This window comes from Myiozetetes cayanensis, unplaced genomic scaffold (assembly GCF_022539395.1).
Source record: "Myiozetetes cayanensis isolate MyiCay16 unplaced genomic scaffold, myiCay2020 scf1, whole genome shotgun sequence".
NCBI classification, from domain to species: domain Eukaryota; kingdom Metazoa; phylum Chordata; class Aves; order Passeriformes; family Tyrannidae; genus Myiozetetes; species Myiozetetes cayanensis.
This window is the reverse complement of record NW_026086604.1, coordinates 101,293,744-101,320,348: the sequence shown is the minus strand read 5'-3', so window position 1 is coordinate 101,320,348 and position 26,605 is coordinate 101,293,744. Positions and strand designations below refer to the sequence as shown.

Here is a 26,605-nt window from a genome sequence, read left to right as displayed (position 1 = left end):
ATGCATATGCCAGGTCACAGCAAAGTCAGTGGATCTCAAGCACAGGCTTAAAATTAAAGTGCTGTTTAACGATATTCTGAGTAAACTGCCATGTACTTTCTTGAACTGGTACATCTATTCAGCAAGCAGTTGCAGCATGATTATTTTTTAACTTGAGCTGAGTTCAAAAGAATTAGAGTCACTGCCAACTCACCTTTATTCAGTGTTATGGTCACCTGTATTCACTGCTACTGTCATCATCTAGCTAACTGAACAACATGGCTGGTCTGATTACAATAGCAGACCACCTTCATAAAATAGAAGAGTAAGAAGCTCCGAAAATACCCACCTCAGCTGCCTAGAAGTACTATTTAAATTCAAAGGGAAATCAGAAATAGCTGCCACCTTATTACTAAAGGGCTGTGTCCCTTGTTAAAGCAATTAAGACTATTGCTCGTGACTCAATAGGAGCTATTTTGATTTGCACTAATTGCAAATTAGACAAACTGGGATTAAGCAACACGGAATTAAATTCCTTGTAGAAAGAAGGAAAAATACATTCATCCAATTGGAACTTGGCATTTATTCTTTCCCAGAGTGAAAAATTTAGGTGCATTTTGAAGGGGCCTCCTGGTGATTTCTAGGTCTCCACGTTCTGATTTGTGTGTTTAAACTTTGGGAAGTGTTGAAAATGGCTTTTTGTTTTCAATTTAGATGTGTGCATGTAGATCATGTTGCCTCTGCATAAAATGTAGATTATTTGGGGTCCACAAGCAATTTCTTCTCTTTCAATGTTAGCAACTTTTGGCACTGACATTTTTTGTGCATCAGTATTTAGAGCTGGCTCCTTGGCGCCCATGAGTAGCTCCTGCAGCAAAAGGAAGCACATGTGCTTTTCCCAGTGCTGGAGTGCAGGGAGGCAGCTTGCTGCACTCAAATAACCCCAGTGCTGTAATGTGCTGCTAGGGGCTATAATAACAACCACCCAAAGCACAGCAGGCCTGTTGCTGCTCCCATTTATGGCAGGGTCGAGGGAGAACAAAGGAGACATAAAACCTGTTTCTCACTAATTCAGCTACTTCAATTTCACTAAGCAGAATTCAGGTACAGCTGAGGGTTTCGGCACCTTTCCCTGGAAAGTTTGCCCCTGGGCCATTAAAAGTGGTTTAAATAATAAAATTAACTTGCCTCTTGATATCATATACCGTCTTTCTCAGATCAGTGATTTTATTAACAGGTAATGCTGATAAAGATTTATTTTTATGGGATTTTTAATGGCTTTTAAATATCATATGCAAGTTTTCAGCTCTTTGGCTCCTTGCAGTGATGATTAGGATGATCCTTTTTTTTTTTTCTTTTCCCTGTTTTGAAAGGAACCATGGAATAAAATAGAAAAACACACAGAGCTGAAAAAATAAACTTTTAAGAAATAATACTGACATGCAATTTTGGAAACCCTTTTCAAGTCAGTGTAATTTTTATAATTGATGTTACCAGTTCTATTATTCTTCGTATTTTTCTCCTAAATAAACAATCCAAGTATACTTCAAGTGCTCATCCCACACAAGGCAACCTGAAAACATGCCAAGCAACTTCATTTGGAAGGTTTTTCAGAATTTAGCGAGCTTACACATTTTATTGAATGACACACATTTCTTGAAACCTACTATCTGTCATAAACCCCGTTCAGGTGCGAAGAAAGTGATGAGAAGCATATACTTACATTTCAGCTCCAGTTTGATGAAGTCAGTGTTACCCAGATTCTCAAGAAACACCCCATCCGAGGCTGATGTTTTGAAATAGAAAGAGATGTCTGCGCTGGTTTCCCCTTGGAAGGTGGAGAAGTGGAGGTAAGATGATGAAGTAACAAAAGAAGCTGCGTTCCAGTAATTCCCTGCATGGGATAGACAGGAAATACACATGTTTCAGTGCTCCCTTGCTGCTGTCTGAAAAGTTGAAGCTTTTAATGTCAATATATGCTACAGCGTTGCCTACACTGAGAAAAACTCTCCAAGCGCATTGATTCTACAACCACTTTTTTGTTTTTCCAGGCACAGTGCATCAGATTTCAGAAGGCAGAGCATGCTTATCGGAAATTTATTTTCAAGCTCCTAATTTATCCTATCTAGTTTTACTCAAATATGTTGTTACTACATGTTTAGTACAGTAACCCTGAATTCATGGGAGATCAGACAGATGGATAAAACACTAATTTGGTGTCTGCCTCACCTCAGGCACGTTTTGGTTTTGTACATTGTTTCAAGTGCGACTTATTTATCTTCAAATATATTCTTCACAGTGATACCCCCTTCTTCTGAAAACACAGCCATGTCTATTAGAAGTCTATTATACATCGCAGAAAAAAACCTAATAAATGAAGCTAAGCAATGCAAACACAATTAGCATGTGCTCCTAATTGTCCCCTAGTACATTTCCACTGTAGAAATATAGTAATAATATCCCAGACCTATTACTGTACTTCAGCTAGCATGATAGTCAAATTCTGTGCAAGATAGCATTACCATGCAAGCACAAAAAAATTCATAATTCCACTTGCTGAATAAACTCACATGAAATAAGCAGGACTTTGACAAAAAGTCAGGAATATATTAATACAATCCTTGTTAAGCAGCTAATTTAGTTGCCCTGAATAACCTTGAAGAAATGCTTGCTTGTCTTTATAACTTAAATAAGTATTTTAGATCGCTAGCTTTACATTCTCTGAATATTACCAAACTTGCAAGCCTAAAACACAAAGAACACTCGCCAAGCAAAATTGCTGTGAGAGCTACAAAATTCAAGTACTACTGTAGGCAAATCTCTCTTTAGTGAGAAAGGCTCCCCAGCCACCTCACTACACGAAAGGAGACCAGGCTGACTGTGCAGCTGTGTCACTGTCCAGCCAAATAGCACGACTGCAGTGGGCTTTCTCCCCTGGCCAGGGATGCTGGTTAAAGACGAGCCCTCTGCTAGCATCACCCAGCCTTCAGTCACTGCATTCCATGTTCTCACCATACTTACACCTTGTGTGAGCCTTACACACCTGAAGAGCCATAAGTTAGACACCTATCTTAATTAATCACTTCTGCTGATGCATCGACAGTGTCTGTGTTAAGCCTATTTTTGCCAGGTTTTATTTTATCGTGTTCTGGTACAATGAAGTCCTAGTCCCTTAACTGCAGCTTTCACTGCAATACAGTATATTATTATAATTAATATTGCAGTAAAGTAAATAAGGAGCTACTATATGAAACAGCTATATACTAAGTAGCATTTTTTATATATTTTTCATTATCTTGCAAACTTGAAAGCATTATATGCAGTTTAGCATAGACTTAGTCTGCAGTGCTGGGACAATCTGGGTTAAATCCTTAATTACGACAGTGCATAACCTAAGAGCGAGTTTGCCTTTACAGGGAATTAATTTTCAGTTGTATGTGACCATTCCTTTCTATAGTCAGAGATTTCAGAGTCTTTAGGACTGGTATTGGTTGTAGATTTAACCAACAGGGCCTGGTCTGTGCTAACAATAATAAGGCTAAGATTTCAAACCTTTACCACAGTACGCTTACATAAAGGGCTACCGCTACCGGTACACCTGCAGGGCCAGATAGGTAGATGGTTCATACAGAACCTTTTTACTGAAAGAAAATGAATCAATTTTTACTTAGTGCTGCACCCAGCCTACTGAAGAGGTCCATCAGTAAAGGTTTTACATTTCATTCAAAAATGCTGTGATTTGGCTCTACAGAAAGCCTTGGCTGCAGATGTTACCGGTGAGAGTATGAATACAAATAATGCAGACAGAATAGGAGAGCCTGCAGCTTGAGAGAGATGTTTTCAAGGGTTATTCATAAGAAATTCTTATAAAGATAAAATCATGTTTTCACATATTGGTACATATTTGTCTCAAAACACTTTCAGGGGGAAAAGACTTTTTATTCAGAGTACAATAGAAATGTTTTGCTAAAAACCCATAATGATCTTTATCATAAAATGATAGTTTTGAAAAGAAAGGGGTTCCCTAAGGAATCTTGTATAAAAATCTACTTCACACACATTATTATTGTTTTTTGATAGGAACTTTTGTCACTCACTGTGCCTCAAAATTTCTTCGGTACATTGTCACAATTCTTCCCTCAAATGGTTTGAATGTATCAATCCTACAAGCGTTTTTCTTCCACTTTAGTCTGAGCAAGCTGTAGATGGAGAAAATTGGGACTGGAACTTAAACCACAGGCTAGAGTCTGGTAGCAGGAATACCAGACCAATAGAAGGTGGGAAAGGGAGTTTATTTAGAAAGAACAGCCTAAATGCTAAGTTTGTGATCTATAAAAATACCATAGAAGCTAAGCAGGTTTTTTATTGTATTATCTGAAATAATTATAATGTCTGATTTGACATTATAATTTTATTTTCTTCTTTGTAACCTCAACCATAATTCTGTAATCAAGACCACAGCTCTGTTGTGCATCTCTGTTGTTTTAAGCTTGCCTAGTGTTTAAATTTGATTCAAACCAATTAAACAGGTACAGAGCATGCTGCTGTCATGGAAGCACAAATACAAATAAATCAAGGCACCAGACAAGCCGCTTTAGTTGTTTGCAGCTCAAGGTAAATGTGGAGATCCTCAAAAACTGTCTGTGTTTCTCACAAAATTGCATGTTTCTTGGTGATGACATTAAGTCTCAGGGTATGCAAAGGCAGGCAAGGGAATTGCTGACCACAGCCCCAGAGGAAACTCTCATGGATATTTGTCTGGATCCAAGCAGGAATCAGAGCCATAGTTGTGACAGAGGTTCTTCAATGAACCACGTAACACTGTGATTCTGTTTTCAGTTTGTGTCAAGGTTGCTCACAGCTTTGCTTGTCTGCTGTGGAAATTAAAATCCAACTCCTTAAGCTCCTGCAAAACAGTCTCACTGCTTTCTCATTAGTTTTGCTACCCCTGAGTTACAGTGTTTTAATGTGTGGCAGCTCTGTCACTTGAAAACACAGAATCACTGGGCTTATAGCAATCAGCCTTTCAGCTTCTTCCTTGCAATATATTTGTTCAGAGCTCCCTTGCTGGCTCCCATCAATATCTTCTTTCTTAGCATGATTGAAATTCATGCTGTAACACCATCAGTTTCACTTTTACATTTAAACCCCATTGAAATGGATAATGGCAATACCAGAACTGTAAAAGACATCAGTGCTTTTAGCCCTGCTAGGCAATCGTAGTGGAGAACGAATGCTGCAATGTCAGGCAGCTCTTATGTATTACAATAGTCCAAAACCCTCCAGGGCCCTCATCTGCAGCAAAACAGATTTTCTATCAAAACCATTAAGTGAATAAAATGTAAGAATAGTCTTCTATTTCAGGGAAGATGGATGTGTGAATGGAAAACTGTTCTGTGCCACAAAGTAATGGGTTGAGATTATCCATACAATTATGCTCAACAAATCAAGTTGGTGGTTTTTTTTCCTTTCTTCTGCTTCCATTCTGGGAGAGGAATCTACACATGCACACTCAGAGCTGTTTGGGTATCAGTACAACAAAAATCACACCTTTGACTCAACTCTTCAGATCCACTTCAATGTGAAACTACTTGTAATGAAAACCAAATTTGCTGCTGGACTCTGTATGTGAAAAGTCAAAGAAAATTGGCAGTATTTCTTGCACTGAGCTGTACTTTGTTGTGAAAGATGTAACTATGACCTCAAAACAGGGTAGGCACTTTTCTGTCATCAGTGCTAATCTTAGTGGAGTTGAGATCACAGCTTCGGACTGAGCAGCAGGGCGGTGTGTGTTGGGGGGAGAGGAGAGCAAGGATGGCAAGCTGTCAGCATTCTGTCCTTTACTGAGAGGACTACAATGCTGGTGGCTTCTTCATGACTGGGCGATCTGCTTGGTGTCATCTTTCATTGTGCTAATGTGCTCTTAAACCTTTGCTCTGCTCTGGTCTGCATCTCCATGACACATTTACTGTATGTTTTACTGTACTACATTCACTATATTTAATGTATATATGATTTACAATAGGTGGTAAATTTTGCATATCTTCTTTCATTTCTTTGGTGCCCTTGAAATCGGTTTTGACCAGCTCCACTCCTGAATTTATTTGACTGTTGGAGAGTTGTTTATAGTCCCAGGGGCTCCTGTATCAGTCAGTGCACAGTCTTGTGTCATCCCATGTCTGTACCTCTCTGCCCCAAATCCCATGCCTCCAACTTTCAGGACTGCAGAATAGGTACCAGTTGTGTATTTCTCTGCACTGCACCATTATTATTGTTGTTGGTCCTGCACTTGGCTAGCAACAACCCCATGCATTGCTACAGGCTTGGAAAGAGCAGCTGCAAAGCTGCTCAGCAGAAAGGGACTAGGGGGTGTTGGTTAACATCTGGCTCAATGTGAGTGAGCCAGCAGTGTGCCCAGGTGGCCAAAAGGCCAATGGCATCCTGGCCTGTATCAGAAATAGTGTGGCCAGCAGGATCAGCAAAGTGATCCTTCCCCTGTACTTGGCACTGATGAGGCTGCACCTCAAGTACTTAGTCCAGTTCTGTGTCACTGGTTCAAAATGGACATTGGAGAATGCCCAAAGATGGGCAATGATGATGGGGAAGGGTCTAGAAAATGTGTCTTATCAAGAGCAGCTGCAGGAACTGGAGCTGTTTAGCCTGGAGAAAAGGAGGCTTAGGAGGGACTTCATTGTTCTCTACAACCACCTGAAAGGAGGTTGTAGTGAATTAGGGGTCAGTCTCCTCTGCAATGTCTCAAGTGAAAGAATGAGAGGAAATTGCATTAAGTTGTGCCAGGGAAGATTAGGATCACAAAAAAAAAAACAACAAAAAACCCCCCAAAACAAGCAAACAAACAAGTAAAATTAACTGAAGAGTAGTTGAGCATTAAGAGTGAGTTGGTGGTCTCCAGAAATGTTCAAGAGGTGCCTGGATGCTGCACTTTGGGATATGATTTAGGGGTATTTATGGTGGTACTGGGTTGACAGTTGAACTAGATGGTCTTGGAAGGCCTCTACTAATCTTGATGATTCTGTGGTTCTGTTAGTCATCAATATCTCATTCTGCACAAAGTAACTACTTTTTACTTTTTAGTATCTATATAAAATTGGGTTATACCATAAGAAGATAAGAAAAAAATAAAACAAATTAGGCATAGTACTCCTGTCATTAGAAAAAAAAGATGTTTCAGCTAAACAAAGTTTGAGGCAGGGGTCAAAATAATTCAAGCCCGATAAGCCTGTGGCCTTGCATCCTCAGTATAATATCCACAGACTGTATCTAGAAATGACAACATTTTATTTCTTGGGCTACAGGTGAACAGTTTATCAACATCACAGCAGAATACAATTTGAAAAGAAACACGTAAATTGCTACTTAATTTAAAATTAGGATGGTAGTGTCCTGATTTACTCAATCCTAACCTGAATCAAGAAAAATAAACTTAAAGTAATTGCTACCCAAGATGTTGGCCTAATAGCAGAAAAGTCTTTTGACAACACACAGGGAAAATAATCCCCAAGTCAACAGATAGAGAGTGTATTAACACTGTATAACAGCAAACTGACTTTCCCTCTTTCAGACCAAATAAAAATACAGGTTAGCTTTCAATTTTCAAGATAAAATTAGCTGTGCAGCTTTCAACAAAGTAACAAATGGCTGGAAGTCCAGAACAAAACTTACTGAGAATTTCAACACATATAAAGATGAGCTCAGAGTTAGCAAAACAGAAAAGTTAGCTCTGTAGTTGTTACTGTCACATTAAAGACAATTCAGATTTTAAAGGATAAATTCTAGGCTGTTATTTTTTTTTAAATTGGCCTTTATTTAAATTTTTTTTTTCAAACTTTGACCGTCTAGTCCAACAGACTGACCACTTCAGGGCTAAACAAAAGTTAAAGCATGGCTTTAAGGGAATTGTCCTCAAATACTCTCTTAAATACTGACAGGAACAGGGCAGTTAACCTCTCCAGGAAGTCTGTTCCAGAGTTTGACTACCTTCCCAGTAAAGAAATGTTTTCCCATGTCAAGTCCAAAACTTCCCTGATTGATGCAGCTTTTAGCCACTGTGTCCTGGCACTGGGTACCAAGGAGAAGAACTCAGCACCTCCCTCTTCACTTCTTCACCTCGGGAAGCTGTAGGGAACAGTGAGGTCACCCCTTAGCCGCCTCCCCTCTAAACTAGACAAACTCAGAGTCCTCAGCCACTCCTCAGAGGACATGCCTACCAGCCCCTTCATCAGCTGTGGTGCCCACCTCAGGACACATTCAAAGACTTCCAATCCTTCTTAAACAGCAGGACCCAGAACTGTACACAATATTCAAGGTGAGACTGCACCCATGCTGAATACAGAGGGAGAGTCACCTCTTTGGACCACCTGTCTTGCTGTGCTTGTGCTCCCACTTTAGACTTGTGTTGCTCTATGCTAGGTGCAGAGTCTGGCATTTTGATTTGTTAAATTTCATCTCATTAATCATAGCCTAATGCTCCATTCTCTCTAGACTCTTCTGCAAGGCCTCTTGTCTCTCAAGAGAGTCAACAGCACCTCCCAGTTTAGTTTAATAGCAAACTTGCTGATACTGCTGCATCCAGATTGTTGATAAAAATAACACCTTCAATTTCTATATTACATCTGAAACTAAAAGTAATTCCTAGTCTACTCATTTGGGTGGTGATCTTCAACTGATGCCCTTGCCTTCTCCATTTGTGAGAAGGTTGTTTGATCTTCGCTTACAGACTTTTGCCACCTCTTTTTTACTACTGTGATGGTTTTGATCTAGGCCTTCCTGGTGACCAAACTCTGCATGCCTGCCACTGCTGAGTTCTCATTACAGAACTCTTTCTCTTTTCACATGGGTCCAAGGTCTAAAGCCCCAAACTCCTTCATGCATAACAAGATACCAAGGAGAAAGTAAGTGTATTTAAAGAATTAAAAATTCAGGCTAGCCTTAAATTACTTATTTAGAAGTTAAAGAGTCTCAGCCCTATTATCTGGAATCAACTTGAGTACTGTGGTCAGTAAAGAAGGACATAGAACAACTTATATCAAAATTTCAGCCAGATGGATAGCAGTTTATCTACCATTATAAATTGTCTGTTTTCATAAAGATTCTCAAGTGCCATACCACTTACAAGATACAGATCAATGGATATAAACACAGATGCTAAAGTTTTTTTTACTCTACCAGTCACTATATTTGCTGAGTGAGGGAAAAGTGCAATCACATTTATCAGTGAAATGTTGGAGTCAATGAAAGAGATTCACTGATGCAGAAAGGTTTCCAGCAGCTGCTGTGTTACCTACAATCATCTTTGGAAGATCGTTTTTCAAAAGTCTTGCCTCCTGGTCACAACGACTAATCACAATACACACCCTGTCACTGCTGGCATCGTTACTTTCATCCATCTAAAGAATGAAAGGTCCTGATCTGGCATGGTTTACAACCTGGAGCTGCGTAATGTGCTGATGGAGCTTTAACGATGCATGTAAACTGGTGTCCTTTCAAGGGAATTTTTTTTAAACAATAAGTGACCTGCAAACATCAACTTGATTGCCACTGTGCCACAGTCAACGCAGTATGTAGGAACCCTGCCATGATGGTAAACATTAAATACAGCAACCTGCTGCTCTCCACAAACCATGTTACTATGAGAATCTGATTCTCTATTGTCTTGTAGATATTGGTGGGTGTTTATAGCTGTGCAAAGGAATTGTAACAGCTTACCATTCCCATCTGCTGCATGAGTACTGTATGCTCAGCTCTTGTCTGTGCAACATGAGATAAAGACACGAGGACAATAACAAAAAACCCAGAAAACTTTCTTAACAATTCAGTTCCTCTGTGATACTAACTTTATTTCCTGTGCTGTGGAGATGAACTGCAGGAAATGGTAGTTCTCTGTTCTCCAGATCCTTTTGGCTAGGTATATAGAGAAGTTCAGTAGAGTCATAGAGCCATTGCCCTAGCCCAGCACCATGTGGACAGTATGATCCAATAATCGATTCTTCTTCTGTCATTCATGTTCGCTATTCCTGACATGACCTTTTCCAAGATGTATGTGCTGGGTAATCTCCACACAGCTCTACCCCCCTACATTTTCTCATTTTCTCTGCTTAGGGTGACATTTCTGTTCCTATTTGGCTTTAAAGTCAAGGGTGTTTGGCTATGGATCTGGCCTCAGTGTCCTGGCTATTTAATCACCTGATTTGTGTTCTCCTAGAGCAGCTCCACTTTCACAGTGGAAAATATTCTTCAGAATTAAAATGTAAGATGCAATTTAGCCTTAATGTAGTACATTAACTATTCTTCATGCCACTGATTCCAGAATTACCTGTTATTCACAGAGATAATGAAATTATTTTGCTTGATCTTCTATTACTGGATTTCAGAGTCTTCTGAACTGAAACTGAGAGTATTTAACTCAAAAGATATGACTAGGTCCTTTGATGAATCATAGTCCTCTGAGTTTTGATGAAACTTATGGCTAAAACAATTTGCTTGAAGTATTAACTTAATTTAGCAGGTGCGTTAACACAGTTATGCCGTTCTACTGCATGTTTGTACAAATACACTTCCAATGTCTCCTTTGTTCATGCCCCAATCCCAGTTCCACAGAAATGAATAAATACTTCAGGTATGCATCAAACTTAGAGTTGAGTAAAACTATCTTCATTCTTATGGTGCCACTCCATACAGTTTTATGTCACTGTAACATTTTTTTGTCACATAGTTTTCATGGATGGTTGCTATCTATACTCAATTAAGAGCATTTGCAAAGAATTTTGATTATAGAGATGGACATCCTGTTCTGAATTGAAACAGCTAAGAGCTTAACATCTCTGCGATCTCCTGTGAGATACTGGATCTGTAATTGTTGGGTTGGAACCACCTCAGGGTGTATGTGTGTGTGTGTGTGTGTGTGGAGGGGGAATGGAGGTGAGGTGGTGTGGTATCCCCCCTGGCAGACCTCTGGAGCCCACTTGGGGAAACCATGGAGCAGCTGTCAGTCAAAAGCAGCCTGAGAAAACTATAACACCCCACACATCATGGAGCCCAGACCCAGCCTCAGATTGGCAGGAACAGTGAGAGCACTACCTCTCACCTTGGCCTGGAACCCCAGAGTGGCTGGTGGGTCAGAGCATCACCCGTGGGGGTTGGCCACAGGGACCAGAGCAGACAAATCCGAAGGCATATATTTGCCACGCATCACAGCCTGGCCATCTGGACATGTGAGAGTTTCCATAAGGTTCCAGTGGTATCTATAGCTATATAATCTGTCTCTCCCTCTTTCTCCTTCTCTCTCCTTGCTCCCTCCTCTTTCTTTGCTCCTTTCTTGATGTTTTGGGTAGCTTAAGGCAGGTGGGACTGGATCTTGCTAAGTTGTGAGGGTGGTCGTGTGCTGGGTCAGTAATTTAGTGGAATGCTTTCTTTTGATTTTATGCTACCCTTTTGAAATTTTGACAAGTTATCTTATTCTCTCCCCTAAATTATCAGTAAAAGTACCTATTGGGAACAAGTAGGTGGCTTATCTTCTTGATGTTATCTCGAGGTATTAAAGAACCCTGTATATTTTTAAAACTCCAGTCCGAGCTTGCAGCTCTGAGGAGGTGTGTTACACCTCCCAGTCCCAGACTGTTCCAGGATCTGAGAAAAAGTAGTGGAGTTTGTGTTACAGTACCGTTCCACCCCAGAAACTGATTCTTTGCCTAGAACAACTGCTCCATTATGTGCTGTGGCCCTGGAAACACTCCTTGATATGCCTATGTTGATCTAGCCTTTTCCCCTTCAGACTTTGCAAAAAGGTCTGAAAAGTAATTTTACAGTTCATTTCTATATCATCTATGCCAGAGAAACTTCTCACATGGCTGCACTTGAGTCTTTATTCCATTCCCTGACTGTTCCTTATCTTTAAAATAGCTCATTAAGACTATCACTATGCCTAAATATCTTAGTGCAATCTTACTATCTCAGCAGTGTTCTAAATCCAAGAATGCAAAGAAAGTACTTACAAAATTTCAATTTAAAAATAACAGTTTCCCGTATTAAGTGGCCCACTAGAGACTTGTGCCTGGCTATACTCCTTTATCCACCTTTTTTAGTTTTAACATTACCATTAGTGTCACTGTTATATTGTTATCAGAGAGTACAGCTACATGGGCAAAGGTGGGTTCCCTACAGAAAGGTGAGCTTGCTGTAGAACTGCAGCTCTCACTCTTTGAACAGTCATTGGCTAGGCACTTTTCAAACACCATATAGGTGATGCAAGTGAACATGTGTAGTGCAATAACAAATCTAAACCAGAACCCTAATAAAATCTTGTTAGACTAAATAGGTCATCGTATGAGAGAGAAGAGATCTGGACTCACATTACAGCTTAGTGGTAACAGCACTGAGACCAAGAATATTAAATGAGTGTATATGTTAAAATGCCTTTATGAATTTAATGAATATTAAACCAATCAAAGTTCATGGATATATGAGAAGGACTTATACATAGCATAGCACACCCCAATAGAAAATTATTAGCTTTATCATTACAAAAAAAAATCTAGCACCAATAATGTGTTAAACGTTTAACTTCCCTAGAGATCCCTTCCAACCTCAACTATTCTGTGAAAGTATGAACAATTGTTCTGCCTTGAATAAAAATGACAAGGAAATAAGCTTCATTCAAAACCTGAAATGACATTATTATTTTGCAGATGAAATGATTTGTGAAAGCAAACCACTTCTCTGCATCTGCAGGAGATCTGATTCTGACCTCTTGCATGACATGTAGGTGCAATTCCACTGTTCATGGCATTACACTCAATACAAATCTGAGAGCATTTACTCCTTGTTTACTTTGCAAATCTTTTCCATCTCTGCCAAAAGAAATACAGTGAAAGAGAAAACAGTGTGAAAAAGATGTCTCAAAGGGAACCAGAGTTTTTTCTTTCTCTGTCTTTCCCTCCCTCCTTCCTTCTTCCTTTTATAGGCTTTCCCATGCTAAATGTTTCTCTACTAGGCAGTCATCCAGAAATTTGGACTTTTAAAGAATGTTTCAGTTGGGGTATAACAACAAAAGATTGCAGATAAAAACTGCCTTAATACATTTTACAAAGCATTGCACTAAGTTGGAAAACCATGCACATCTAAAACTAGATTTCCAGAACACAAAAGCAATCTCTTGCAACCAAGATTTTTATCTGAAATGGAAGGGTGATTTGGGGTAAAGGTACTGTGCCAAAATTTAGTCATTCTAAATTCAATTTCTTGGTTCTGACATTCTTATCATACATGACCCTGGCCCAGCTGTTTATGGCTTATGGCTGCAGAGTCCAAGATCTCTGAGGTGAAGAAAATACTTCTCTCTTTTACTTTGTAAGGTCTTTTTGAATATTGATCTTGAAGGACTGTTAACATTTGCAGTAAACTGTGGTTATTATCTTAGGCTGCAAAAGGCAGCTTTTTTTTTAAAACAGAGTACTGAACTTGGCTGGAATTTGAACACGTTACTGTGATACAAGTGCTGACAATAATTTTCTGTAAATTTACTTCTTACCCTTCACATTATCCAAATGTATTGGTTTGTATGAAGTCATTAAGTAAGCGCCAAAACATTTGGAAAATAGAGAACACAATTCTTAACATTGATCTGCCTGCTCAAATAGCAACATATCTACATGGCAACATCATTTATGGATAAAAATATACACATGCATAAATAATAGATCTAGCAACACCTAAAAAGCAAAGATGGCAAATATTTTAGTGTTTTTTAAGAAGCAAATATTTCTTCATGGTATTTTGCAACTCTGCTTGACTGTAATTATCTCATGATGACCAAGATACCCATTGTGTTGCATTACTTGTTATGATGTTTCTTTTCAATCTAAATTTGATACTTCTTTGATCATTGACGATTGCTGATGATTTTTACTCAGATTTGATTGAACCTCAAAAGCAATGTATCACTTGTGCTGTCATGCAGCCCAGAGCAGAGTGCTCTGCAGCACTCCATTTATAAGAAAAAGAAATAAATATCTGACATGGCAGATCTAAACTTTTTAGAGGGGAACATCACAGTCATGCTTCCTATCACAGCTACTAGATCAGGCATTTGGTTTTAAGAAAGAGTTCAAGCTATACTAAAGAATAAGAGCTATGGTCTGTATTTGGTCTAAATAAGAAACTATTCACAACCTGTGAAGAGGCTGGGATGTTTGACATCAGAGGTGTTCTTTGCTTTGATCTACAAAGTGTTTCTTCTTCTGCAAGAGGGAAGAGTTGTACTCTGACACTAGATTTTACAGTTTTCTTCATCAGACAGACAATGGTAGGTTTTTTACACAACAATCTTGAGTTGCATAAGGGCATAAATGGACCAAAATCTATTTATATTGATCAACTGAGATGTCAAATATACATTTAAAATGCAGCCTTGGAGGAAAAATATACCTTCACAGACACTGATGTGAATCAGGATCTGATTTAGGGAAACTGCCTAGTTTCATTGGAATTTGTTGCTGCATGAAAACCTCTGTTCTTGAAGAAACGTCCTCTAAGGACAAAAATGAATGCAGTATTTGTGTAAGAAAACATTGACATGAGTCAAGAAATGCCTTGAAACGAAACCAGAGCTAACCCTGGAGATGGAAGCACTCGAGCTGTGCAGCTGTATCCGGGTCACCAAAGCATGTAATACCTCCTGAGGCACTGAGATGGAGGGCTAGTGAGCTGAGAGCAAAACCTGGCCAGCAGAGTCTTCCCATGGCCAGCACTAAGACAGGTTCTCTGCCTTGTTCTGTATTCTTGTCATTTAGCTGTACCAGCTTGACTAGAATTTGTTTGGGTATGTGGTGCTGCACTGTACCTTGTAAACTTAACATGTGCCTGTACTAATTACCTCGCCTGCAGCTTGACCCTCTAAGTGGGGCTGCTCTGGCTCAGATTCAGCCGTCACGTTAGTCACTATAATGAAAACTAATCTTTGTCCTCCCTTCTCAGACTATAAATAAGCAGACTGCAACCAGCATTGCATGTTTCCTGTGTAGTCATTGCTAACAGACAGAACAGCTGGGAAACTGGGCTCCTGACAGCAAATCTTTGCCACATCAAGTCTGTGCGTGGTGGGTCACCTTAGTCATCTTACACCGTTTGCTTAAGAACACTGTGAACAGAGCATTTGGCTTTAACCATCACTGGCTCTGATTTCTGGATACTTAAACCAGGTCTGCTGTTGTACTCTGTTTCTGAATTTGCTTAGTATTCTTTGGGAGCTTGAAATACAAACAAATACAGGTCAAAATAGAAAATCTGATGAGGAGGAACTAAGCGGAACTCTATTTTTGCAATGAAGAAAAAACTGGCACCTGTGTTTATTATATTGTAAGTGAACAGTTTTCATACACATTATTATGTACCCAAGTCAATATTTGTCAGCAATCCAGGGTCTTGTTTTTCTCTAGAAACTTACTCTCATATCTTTTTGGTGACAATGCTCTCAAAGGCAAAAAGTGGAGCATCATGTAAAGATAGCCATTGTCCCCCCATATCTCCTCTTTCTCTCCCTCTGTCCTTCCTCTTCAATCCCCTCTCCCCCCCAAAAAAAAACAACCAAAAAACAAACCCAAAAAACAACAAAAAAACCCCAAACCACTACAAACAAGCAAACGAGGAAGAATAAAGAATACCAGTTAATGGTAGATTCAAATTTGATTTTTCTGGGAATGTGAATGAAAGCCATCAAAGGGTTAGCAAAAAATCATCTCAGAGTTTGGTCACTGCTGAGCTTACCTTGTCATTTCTGATTTCATTACTGAGTTTCTAGCAGAACAGTTGAACCTGCAAAATGTCCTTTCTCTCCCATTTGCTGAGCACAGTAAGCCAGATGTTGCATGTGCTGAGGCAATGGGGGCTGGGGAATAGTGTGGCAGCAAAGTGGATTACTCCAGCTGCATCTAAAAATGCATGAATTCTGCAGAAAGAGAGCAACAGGACCTGCTTCAGAATAGGGCTGATTGGCTTTTCTAAAAAAAAGGTCATGGCTAAGTGAAATGCTCAAATGCTCATACGAAGGAAAGAAACATAGTCTTCATATGAGTAGCCTAAGGACAATTCTGTCCATAAGTATTTATTGAGAAAAGGACACAAACAGCAGGGATTGAAAGCTTATTTTGCAGATTAAACCTGTTCTTCCAGATTCCAGAGTTTGTGTTTTGGTTGTGGTGGTTTTTTTCTTTTTTTTCCTTTGGCTTCTCAGGTTTTTTTCCCCCATCTAATGAGTAATTCTGCAATTCCTTTAGGGTATAATTATGGTAGCACTGGTTATATTTTCACTGAGAAAAATTACTCCTATTTTACAAGTTCAAATCTGTATTATTTCCTTTGAGAGACACCATGATACCGAGGCAAGTTCTTCAATTTCAAAGGCAGTTGATAATGCTTGCCCCATCAGAGGGCAGAGGAACTTAAAAGCATCATAACAAGGTTTAGCACCATATACAGTTTCCCTGACTCTGTAGTAGTATTAGCAGCCTCTCCCTTCAGGGAAAGAAAAGCTACAGGTTAGCAAATCAGTATTTTTTTCCTGTTCTATTCTATTCTATTCTATTCTATTCTATTCTATTCTATTCTATTCTATTCTATTCTATTCTATTCTATTCTATTCTATTCTATTCTATTCTATTCTATTCTATTCTATTCTATTCTTCAAATAACTGATTCCTAAGTCAAAGGATGAATTTATGCTAAAAAGCTGATTATTTGCAAAGTCATTGGGGTTTTTCCCCCTGTCAAAGAAAGATGGTAATCTAAAATTTAGCCTTCATCTTTGTAAGCTGTTAGCTTTGCATTTTTTCTTGTTACCACTTTTTTAGATTTGAAAATGAATACCAGTAGGAATTTTTTGTATCTTCACACCTCCACCCTTCCCCTTCCCTGCTACCAGCCTCATCCACATGTGTATATTTTGCCTTGAGAAAGAAAAAAACCAAACTTTTTAATCAACTGATTATTTATCTGCAGACTACTGCAATTTGGTAACCAAACTCATCTTATTCCTGTGTCATCATACAAATAGAATACTTTTCAAAAATACAGAATAAGAGAAGGATTGTGTGCCAAATTTTACTTCCAAGAGAAGATGGATTCCTTCTTTCCTGAGATGAACCAGTATTTCATAGAATGAAGAAGATTACTGTTTAAAATGGATAGGGCATATTCTGCTGCTAACTATAGATGCAAATCAGGAAAGAGTATATTGACCTTAATAGATTTTAGTCCTTCCACAACTTGAATATGCCACTGCTATAAAATCTCTTAAGCTTATCCAGCTTACTCAATGTTATAAGAAATTTTATCTGATATTGCAACAATTGAGGAGAGAGATGGTTTGAATTAAAAGCCTGGGGGAAAAAAACATGCACCCAGATGAAGCTTTTTAAAGCTCTGTACAGATTTTCTGCTTAAGCTTTAAAACAACATGGCAAGCGTGGTTTTTCCTTCTGGATGTAAAGCCTATTGCCCAGTATTCTGTTTGTCTTAACTCCTGTGAGTATTCCCACTGAGCAGCTTTACAGACCAACCTCTCAAAGCAAAAGATTAAACTTTTTCTCCTATTCCCATGAGTTTCAGTCTTGAGGGAAACACAAATCAAAATGACTGAAAAGTCAACATGAAGAGTCACATCTAGTCATGGAGGGTAATAACCAAGTATAGAAAACTTAAGATATTGACATGATCTGACATTACTTCTGTTCGAAGGTGGCTTAATCACAGATTTCTGCACAGAAAGGATACAGACTTCAAACAATTGTTCTGGGCTTGCTGCCAGCAAACCTCATAACTGAGTGCTGTTATCAGTCCTTTCAGAAAGGAAAAGCAAAAAAAAAGAGGCAAAAAGGAAAAGTTCTTGTTCTTCTAATAAGTTTGGCATGTGAATATGGTTGTCAGAGAGGTACTCAGTCCAAATCCTAAATTTTCTCTGAATGAACAGAAGGACTATGGCCTTATTTCCTCATGGGGCTTAAATATAGGCCTGTCTGAAGGTAAACACAGCTAATTAAATGTGTTAGCATTTCCATAGGTTGTGCCTTCCGCAAAAAGGCTGAGAAAGAGAAACCAGTATCTGCCCTAATGGGCATTATCCATTTGAGCCTCAAATAGGGTCTGCCAGCTACCAAGGAGAGGACCAAAAAAGGAGCGAGGCTCAGGAGCAATTAGCCCAGAGCAATAAAAACAAAAGTCCAAACAAAAAAACCCAGGCAGAAAATCTCAGCTTTTGTGGGGAGAACAATTCCCATTAGCAAAAGCTTGTTTCAAGCAAACCTGATGGCCCTCAGTCTTGTTGCTTTTTGTTTCTTCCCTTCTTGTTCTAAAGTATATCTCAATATGAAGCTTTCTCCTGTCCAAGCTTCTTCATCGTGTGCAGCAACTCCATGTATTGCCTATTCATCCACCAATGCATCAGTTCCCTCAGTATGGACATCCCAGGGAATGTGACAACAGCATTTTGTCAGAAATTTGTATCAGAAATACCGTGTCCAGAAGGACTAGGGAAGTGATCACCCCCATGTACTTGGCACCAGTGAAGCCACACCTTGAATCCTCTGTTCAGTTTTTGGCCCCTCATTACAAGAAAGACATTGAGGTGCTGGAGTAAGTCCAGGGAAGGGCCAGTGAAGTTGGGGAAGGGGCTGGAGAGCAAGTCTTATCAGGAGCAGTTGAGGGAGCTGGGGGTGTTTAGCTTAGAGAAGAGGAAGCTCGGGGAGATCTTATCACTGTCTACAACTACCTGAAAGGAGGATGTAGAGAGGAGGAGATCTACCTCTTTTCCCTAGTAACAAGACATTTAGATCAGGTATTAAGAAAAATTTCTTCACCAAAATGGTCATCAAGCATTGGAAAAGGCTGCCCAGGGAAGTAGATGAGGGACCCTGGAGGTATTTAGAGGACACGTGGACATAACACTTTGAACTTAGTGGCTGACTTAGCAGTGCTAGGTTAACAGGTGGACTCAATGACCTTAAGTGTCTTTTCCAACTGAAATGAGTTATGCTTCCATGAATCATGTACAACCACTGAAGGGAAAACTGGAACTCCTGTCTCTCCTTTCAGGAACACTACTATGTCCTCTTGAAAGAGGTCAATCCTTTTTCTTCAGTCTCATTGATAATAATTTCTACCTTCAAAAGCTGCCACAATACAAAAACACTAGAAACACTAGTTTTTCTTGTTGTCTAAAATTAAATCTCAAAAAAAAAAAAAAAAAAAAAGTAGGAAGTTGTTATGTGGCTAAGGAGAAGGAAACTTGTGCCTTTACTGGTTGTTCAGACAGGCTCCTAAATGTTGGCTCTCTGTCTTCCCAGCAATTTCTGGATACTGCTGATTTCTCCAGCTGGTCAGAGGCTACAAAAAGAGTAATTGTTGAATAGCAAACTGCTGGAAACCAGTGACTTGCAATGGCATTTGTCTGTATTTATGCTGCCTACAGTGTTTTTGTTGAGGGCCTCAAATTTTCTGTTTGTATCTGACCAATATAAGCTCCAGATGCAACTTTAGAAAAAAGTGCTTCTCTCTACATTATCTTCACTGCTGGGCCTGTTTCTCTGATCTACATCACACAAAAAGCTGGAACATTGATCCGCAGGTCAAGTGAACTATCTGTGTCTTCTGTGCACCATTTCTAATTCATTTCCCTGTTTGTTTTGATTTCTTTTACAGGCTTGTTACTATTTCTCATGTCACTGCACATATGGTGAAGTGTCCCCTTATCTTCTTGGCCCGTGGAACTGCAACCACATGACTTCTCTGATCAGTCTGAACATACTCTCTGGCTCTGTCACAAATGGCTCACACAGAGCCATCCTAGGAGCTGGAGGAAGTAGTTCTTCCTGTTAACAGGCTGCTAGTGAGCTACCTGCATGTTACAGCAATGAAAAGAAAGTGGTACAAGAGGAGAGACAATGAGGGCATCAGGTCATCTGCACTATACTTGAAGAATTTAAGAGAAGTTAATTTAGGTCTTCACCCTGTACTCTGTTACAGTAAGTATCTCTACTTGAAAGTCTACTTAGAGTCTCCAGGAGTGTTTCCTCACCAAGCTTCTCCTTTCTATGTCACATCCGCGGCAATTTCAGCCTGAAAGGGGTAATGATGCAAAAATGCCACTATAGTGACCAAAGTGGAAGATAGGACAAAATTTAATCCAAATTTGGGTTTTCAAAAGAGTTGAAGAAATACCACTTGGCATTTCTAAGACACAGTTCTGTAGCCAGTTCTCTGTTACTGTTTGTAATAAATAATCTAATTTTAATTAACATGGGATATAATAACTCTTATTAAATCTAAATTGAATGCATGTTAGGGAACTCAAATTTGTAGCATTGCCCAATACAAACCTCCAGAAGTGACAGCTTCAATCCCATTACTCCAAGTTTTATCACTACTTCAAAAATGACCTGCTAAATTACTCTCCTGGTAATGCATAATGCCATAAAAATTAAACACTAATTTATTACTTAAATAAAAGACATCAGAGATCGTCAGGGTGTTAAACATCAGGGCTGGCTTGTTTTGCAAACCATATTTGATGGCAGACCCAGCTGTTACTCCTTAAATAGAACTCAAATAAACAACTTTTTTTCTAAATGGAGACAGACAAAAACAAGGATAGGATATGGGCTCTGAGTATGGGATTTCGAACTTTTTTTCCAGCATGGATCACGTGGTAGTGGAGCAACTCTATCCATCGCTGCCACTGGTGACTGAAAATATCATATCTTCAGTAGACAAACCCATTATTTATATACATCATCCCCTGGGACCAGAGGTTAAAGAAAACACCCTGTTTGCAGTGTTATTGCTTTCAGTTCATGGTCTGCTGTTCTTTATCACTGCTGCTTTGTGCCAGCTCTTCTAGCCAGATATGAGACTGATAATACCCTTTCTAAAGATTCAATTGCAACTTTCCCATTCATATAAAATGGAGCACAAGCAAGAATGACACTACTTTCTCTTTAATGGCTGTTTTATTTCATTTCCTCCTCCTAGAGTGTGTGCAGAACTGTGGCAGATCAAGCATCAGTCCTCCATCAACTCTGTGTTTCGGCAGGAAGAATAACGCATGCAATACATAGCACTGATTTAAAATATGCATTTTCCCCTAAATGCTGGAAGTTAATGATGATAATAAACAATTAGGCTCGGTTTTCAAAAGGATCACAAGGGCGAGGTAGGTGACTACAGAAATGTCTCAATATTGAGGTTTTATTTCCCTGTATGATCACTCAACTTCAGTGTTTTGCAGAATCCGTTTTTTTTCCTGACACCCACCTAGGTATCTGATCGATTCTGTCTCTTAAAAAAAAAATCCTCCATTAGATGGCAGCAGGGTACAAGCTTTTGTAAAAATGCAATACAGGAGGACAGTTTCGCCTTTGTAACTAAGAGAGCGTCAACAAATAGGTTAGGTTTTTAGATCTGCTTGTTTTTGTTTGTTCCCCTCCGCATCTAATGAAATAGCAGAAGGCCGGGCAATTTACTGTTCTCCTACATCGGATCTCCGTATTTCAAGTATCCTGCATCTTCAGTTTCTCAAATGCTGTAGGTGCCCTGCTTGCTTTGCAGTTCCTGTATTGGTCTTGCATAAGGGCATCAAGTTAAAACCAGGTGGCTTCTCAAGGAGGCGCAGCCTTGTCTCCCCCCTGCTTTCTTCGGAGCAGTTCTCCCCGTGCCCATGTGACATTGCCTGCAGTACAGCCTCATCTTCCTCTGCAGTGTGTTTCCGTCCTTCCCGAGCCCCTGTGGCCCTTTGGAGAACTGCTTATCTGTTTGTCTTTGCACTTTAGAAATGAAATCCTGCATTACCTGGTATTACCAGTCAGGCAGTAGCTGCCTTCCAGTATTTTAAAGACAAGAGGCATTCCTAAAAGCTACTGGCTTCAGAGCTGAGGAATTGGGCACAGTGAGTTCAAAGCCTGCTGAGATGTCTCTTGTGACTGTCCAGATACAGATTATGAGAAAGCTGCACTCTTCACCCATGATATCAGTGGGTAATTGGTGTGGCACTGTAATCGACAGGTTGCACTGAACAAATAAAGGCAGAGGGTCTGACCTACAGCACAGGTCTGACCTACAGCTGCACTTCCATCATCTCCTGACACTTCTTGCTGTGCCAATAATACATCCTGACTGTCCACATCCCAGCCTCTGACACACTGACCCATGCCAATTCTGGGACTCAGGACTCATTCCTCAGTCTTCCTTCAGTATTTTCTTCCACTCTGCTTTCCTGGTGGCTTCCAGCTGCTGTGTCTAAAATCACATTGTAACTTCTCTGCAATAAAGACTGACTGCAATCCCTGACAAGCTTGCTTGTTCTTGCTGCCCCACAATAACCACAAAAACCAGCAAAAATTGAGTGTTTCTGCTTGCTTTGTAAAATGCATAGATTTTGTCCTTGTTTCATAAACAAGGACAAAATGATCACCTAATATTGTACAAAAGAAGAACAGGCTCTGTGACAGGTGGATAGGAGACAGCTGAAATGGAAAGAGGCTGGCTGGAGGCTGTCTGGAGCAGCAGGCTGTATTCTCCAACAGCCTGCTCCCTTCCTGGTGCAGAAGGAAGAGCTCCAGGCAGATTTCATCTCTCAGATTCATGTTCTACTTCCTGGGCTTCTCCACTGGTAAAACAGAAGTATGCTGTATGGAGGATCTCTCTGCATGAGATAGCATGAATGGCAGGGATTTCTCTCCAGTGCCACCAGGTGCACGGTGTGCCAGTCTGGTTACATGTGACAGTCTGACGTGGGATCGAGAGTCACTCTGACAAATTATACCTGACATAGCATTTCCTCAGGTAGTATAAACTGGAAGACCAAAGCTCAAGAGGCCTGTGCAGACCACAAGAAACATCCACAGATAAAATACAGCCTTTGGCAGTATGGGAGCTTATACAAGATTGCTTGTATAAGCTCAGTTTCTTAACACCAACCACAAACAGAATAAAAGTCAGCCCTTACATTTTTATCACAACAATAGTCTACGTGACTTTTCTGTGCAGCTTCATTAATTTTCACATTTCTTTAGTGGTCTCCATGTTCTATGCAATTCTTTTTCAATATTACCCCAAGAGGCAAAAATATGGTATAGCAAACACTGCCAGGAGAAAAGCTCCAGCCTTGGAAAGACATTCAGCTGCACACCTTAGTTGTGCTGGACACAGGACACCAAATATCACAGAGAGACTGAGGGACATGGAAAAGGACAGCTCATGCCACTTTTGCTGCTGCTCTTGAATGCCCTAAACAACTTTCTTTCATAACTCTGGAAATACATACATATGCAACAAACATCAAAAAATCAGGAGCAAGAAAGGTACAAATCGAATGTCTGATATTTTTATCATTATACGTCAATGATTTAAAATTGATAGTGCCTGCTTGAAAAATTTTCTATAAATAGAAAAGAATTTCACCATAAATTAAAAGAAATAGTCTCTCAGACACTCTAATAGCAATTTTTCATACATGTTTTCTAACACACCTAGTGTATTCATCATCTTCCAAGGTGGGTATTATACCCAGTTCTCTCTAAACAACAGGTCAAGAAAAAAGCCATCAAACCCGCAAGACTGAATGTGGCTTCCTAATTCATATTCTTTAACATTTACAGAAGTAGTACATTCAATAAAAATTAATTAGGTGGTGGAAAATACTTTTTGAAATATGGGTTTAGTAGTCTGGTTTTCCTGGATTTCAACTCTAATAAACTTGGTGGGGTTTTGTTAGGTTTTGTTTTGTATTAACATGCTGAATTCAGATGAAAATTGTATTGAAAAAGCAAAGAAGCAAAACTTTTGCACCTCAGAGAGAGACATATGGAGACATTTTAACAGTCCACAAATACACAAAACTTCTGAAAACTGTATCTTCCCAAATGTGCAGTGTGGTTTGCAATGACAGGAGGAGTTTGTTTCTACTACTAGCTTTTCTTACACAAAACGGCTTCAGTGTACAGAAGGATATTTCTTTTGTTTACAGAAAACTTTCTGAATTTCAACAACACTGAGACAAGGATTAGCAGTTTCCAACTAGAAACACAGTTCTGCTAATTCTAACAAAATATCCATAATGATCAAAATTGGGAAAGACAGTACTTTGGATTAGTACACAAAAGGCATTATTAATACCTACAACCTTGTAGTCTGCATTTCTGACCATCCCTAATGTGAGAAGAGTAGCCCCACTGTGCATTGTTTATTATGAGCAAAATCAGCACACATTTACTGTCTTATAAGTACCATAGAAATCATCTGCACCATTCAAATAATGCTTAAATTAGGGAATTAGCAAGCCAACTCATTTCATTGTAATGAAAGGGCAGAATAAATATCTGGATAGATGTTTAGAGAGCTTTCAGGGTGAAAGAAAGCCACAGTCAAAGGAAATAAATATTCATGTGAATTTACAAGCTCAAGACAAAAATATCCCTCTACATTGTAACTGGACAAGAAAGTCTACATTATCTGTATTTTCCCTAAAGGGTTATAGTTAGTGTTTCCCATTCATATATTATTTGTTATCTGCAACTGAGCATTGTGATGTAGCCCACTGGCAGCTGGTGGTATTTGAATATATGGAGACCAAACTGGTGCAAAAAAAGATGTGGAGAAAAATACTGAATTCTAACATACATATCACAGTGGTGAACACATATGACCTTGTATCATATTCAAAACTGTTTCAGTTAAGTAAGCATTTTCTTCAATGGCTACCCTAATTTTGCTGTTATTTTTTGACTCAGGACTGTCAGAGCGAAGTGTCAGTTACAGGATAACCTACACCTATTTTCAGAACAGGTTCCACACCCATTCTTCAATTTTTAACAAAAGAAATCTCCCCTGTAATTATCTTGCCTCTTATTCAAACATCTTCAGTCTTTGGATTAAGCCAGCATCAGTCTAGGTGGCACAGAATTCTCTCTCAGACCAGAAAAGTACTTAGAGAGATTTGGGCACTAAAGTCATATGTAAGCACCTCAGATCTTTTTCATTTCACTGCAATACTCCAAATCAGAGCTCTGCCCACTGCTCACGCTAGATAATAGCCTGTGAATTGCTACTAATTTGGATGGATAAAACAGGATATTCTTAAACGGGAATAAATTACTCAAACAGCTCTGTGGCTGTGGGCCATGGAGCAGGATACAGGACTCTTTTAGAAAGTTGGTGCATTCCCAAGGATATGTGAAGATCCTGGTGAGTGCAGGGTACCAATAAGGGAGCTATATGGCTATTTAGCCTCTCTCCTGTCACATTTTTTCCTTCCCAGTAGCAAGCTTCCAGCTGCAGGCTGTATTATCTGTTCCTCAAAATCTCTCCTGGTGTGTCTGGTTCATCAGCCTCATATCATGTCCTCCCTTGATTGATTTCCTATCACTTTTACATTGCTTTCAAGCTCTCTTTTCCAGCACCTGATCTTTGTTTTTAAAAACAAGAAACCTCTTGTTCACAGACCATATGTTGCCTGTGATCATTAGCCAGTTCTGGGAGTGCAGCCAGGAAAGCAATAGTGGGACAGGGAATGATGGACTCACAGGAAGTGCCCCTTAGTCCATCCCTGTACATGCCCTGGCAAAAGGGGGGCATCAATATCTGAGTTGGAGTGAGGAAAGGAAGGAGGGAGGATGAACAGCTTACACAAGCCTTGAAGCTGATAGGAGAGGAATGTGTTTCATATCAACCTTTTCAGGAACTGACCATCATCTTAATAGTGGGTTTTACCACATTGGACGGTGTAATTTCCAGCTCAGATTGCTGATTTTTCCCTGACCACCTATTTTCCTGATGTTATTTTCCAGACTATATTGAATCCTAAGCCTATTTTCATTACTTCATTTCCTTTTGCTCTCAACTTTGTAAAAAGGTTAGGTAGAGAGATTGTAAGGATCACAAAGTCAGGGAGCACAGTCTCCACTTTTTTCCAAAGACTCTCCCTAGCCAGTCAGTTATCAAAAGTGAGCACACCAAACATGAACATTCACAAGATTGATACATTTACAATAAGGGTAAAAATGAATAATAGGGGGAAAGTAATTGGAGTGAGAGACATTTAAAAGAAAGGCAGTTAAAGACATTTAATTACTTCTTTATTGTCTATATTAACATGGTGGCAAGGATTTCAGCCTATTTTTCTTGAGCTGAGAGACAGTTTGTTATATGCTCCATGAATATCTCAGCATGCAAATAGAATGCCTTGCAACTGCAAAAGGCAACTACTCTTATAACATATGCATAATGAAATCTGACTGCATTATCTTTTTGTCCTTAAAAAGAACAGTCTACATTTTTGCAATTTGTGATGCATTTTTTTTCCTCTAAGATGTGTATTTGCATGGTGTTATTTTTTATAAAGAGAGAGGAAAGAAAGAGAAGTAATACAGGTCAGATAGCCCCCAAAAATACATATATTCAGGATGGAATTATGACATTGCCAATTAAGATGAAGACAAAAAGGAAGAAAGCTTTTATACAAGAACATGCCTTCCTCTCTAAATCAAAGGGGAGACAGCTAAAGATATGGTCAGCTTCTGACACTTCAGGCTAGTACCAGCTGTCCCCAGAGAACAGAGCTGAACAA

The 26,605-nt window shown here is 39.4% G+C and overlaps 1 protein-coding gene across 1 annotated transcript in view; it reads right to left on the bottom strand.

Annotated features, from left to right (window-relative positions):
* Positions 1-26,605, bottom strand: part of CNTNAP2 (contactin associated protein 2) — a 1,021,111-nt gene that overhangs the window by 113,392 nt on the left and 881,114 nt on the right. The window contains exon 16 of the mRNA XM_050333690.1: positions 1,703-1,873. Coding sequence (XP_050189647.1) covers positions 1,703-1,873 — 171 coding nt within the window. The remainder of the gene's footprint in view (positions 1-1,702; positions 1,874-26,605) is intronic.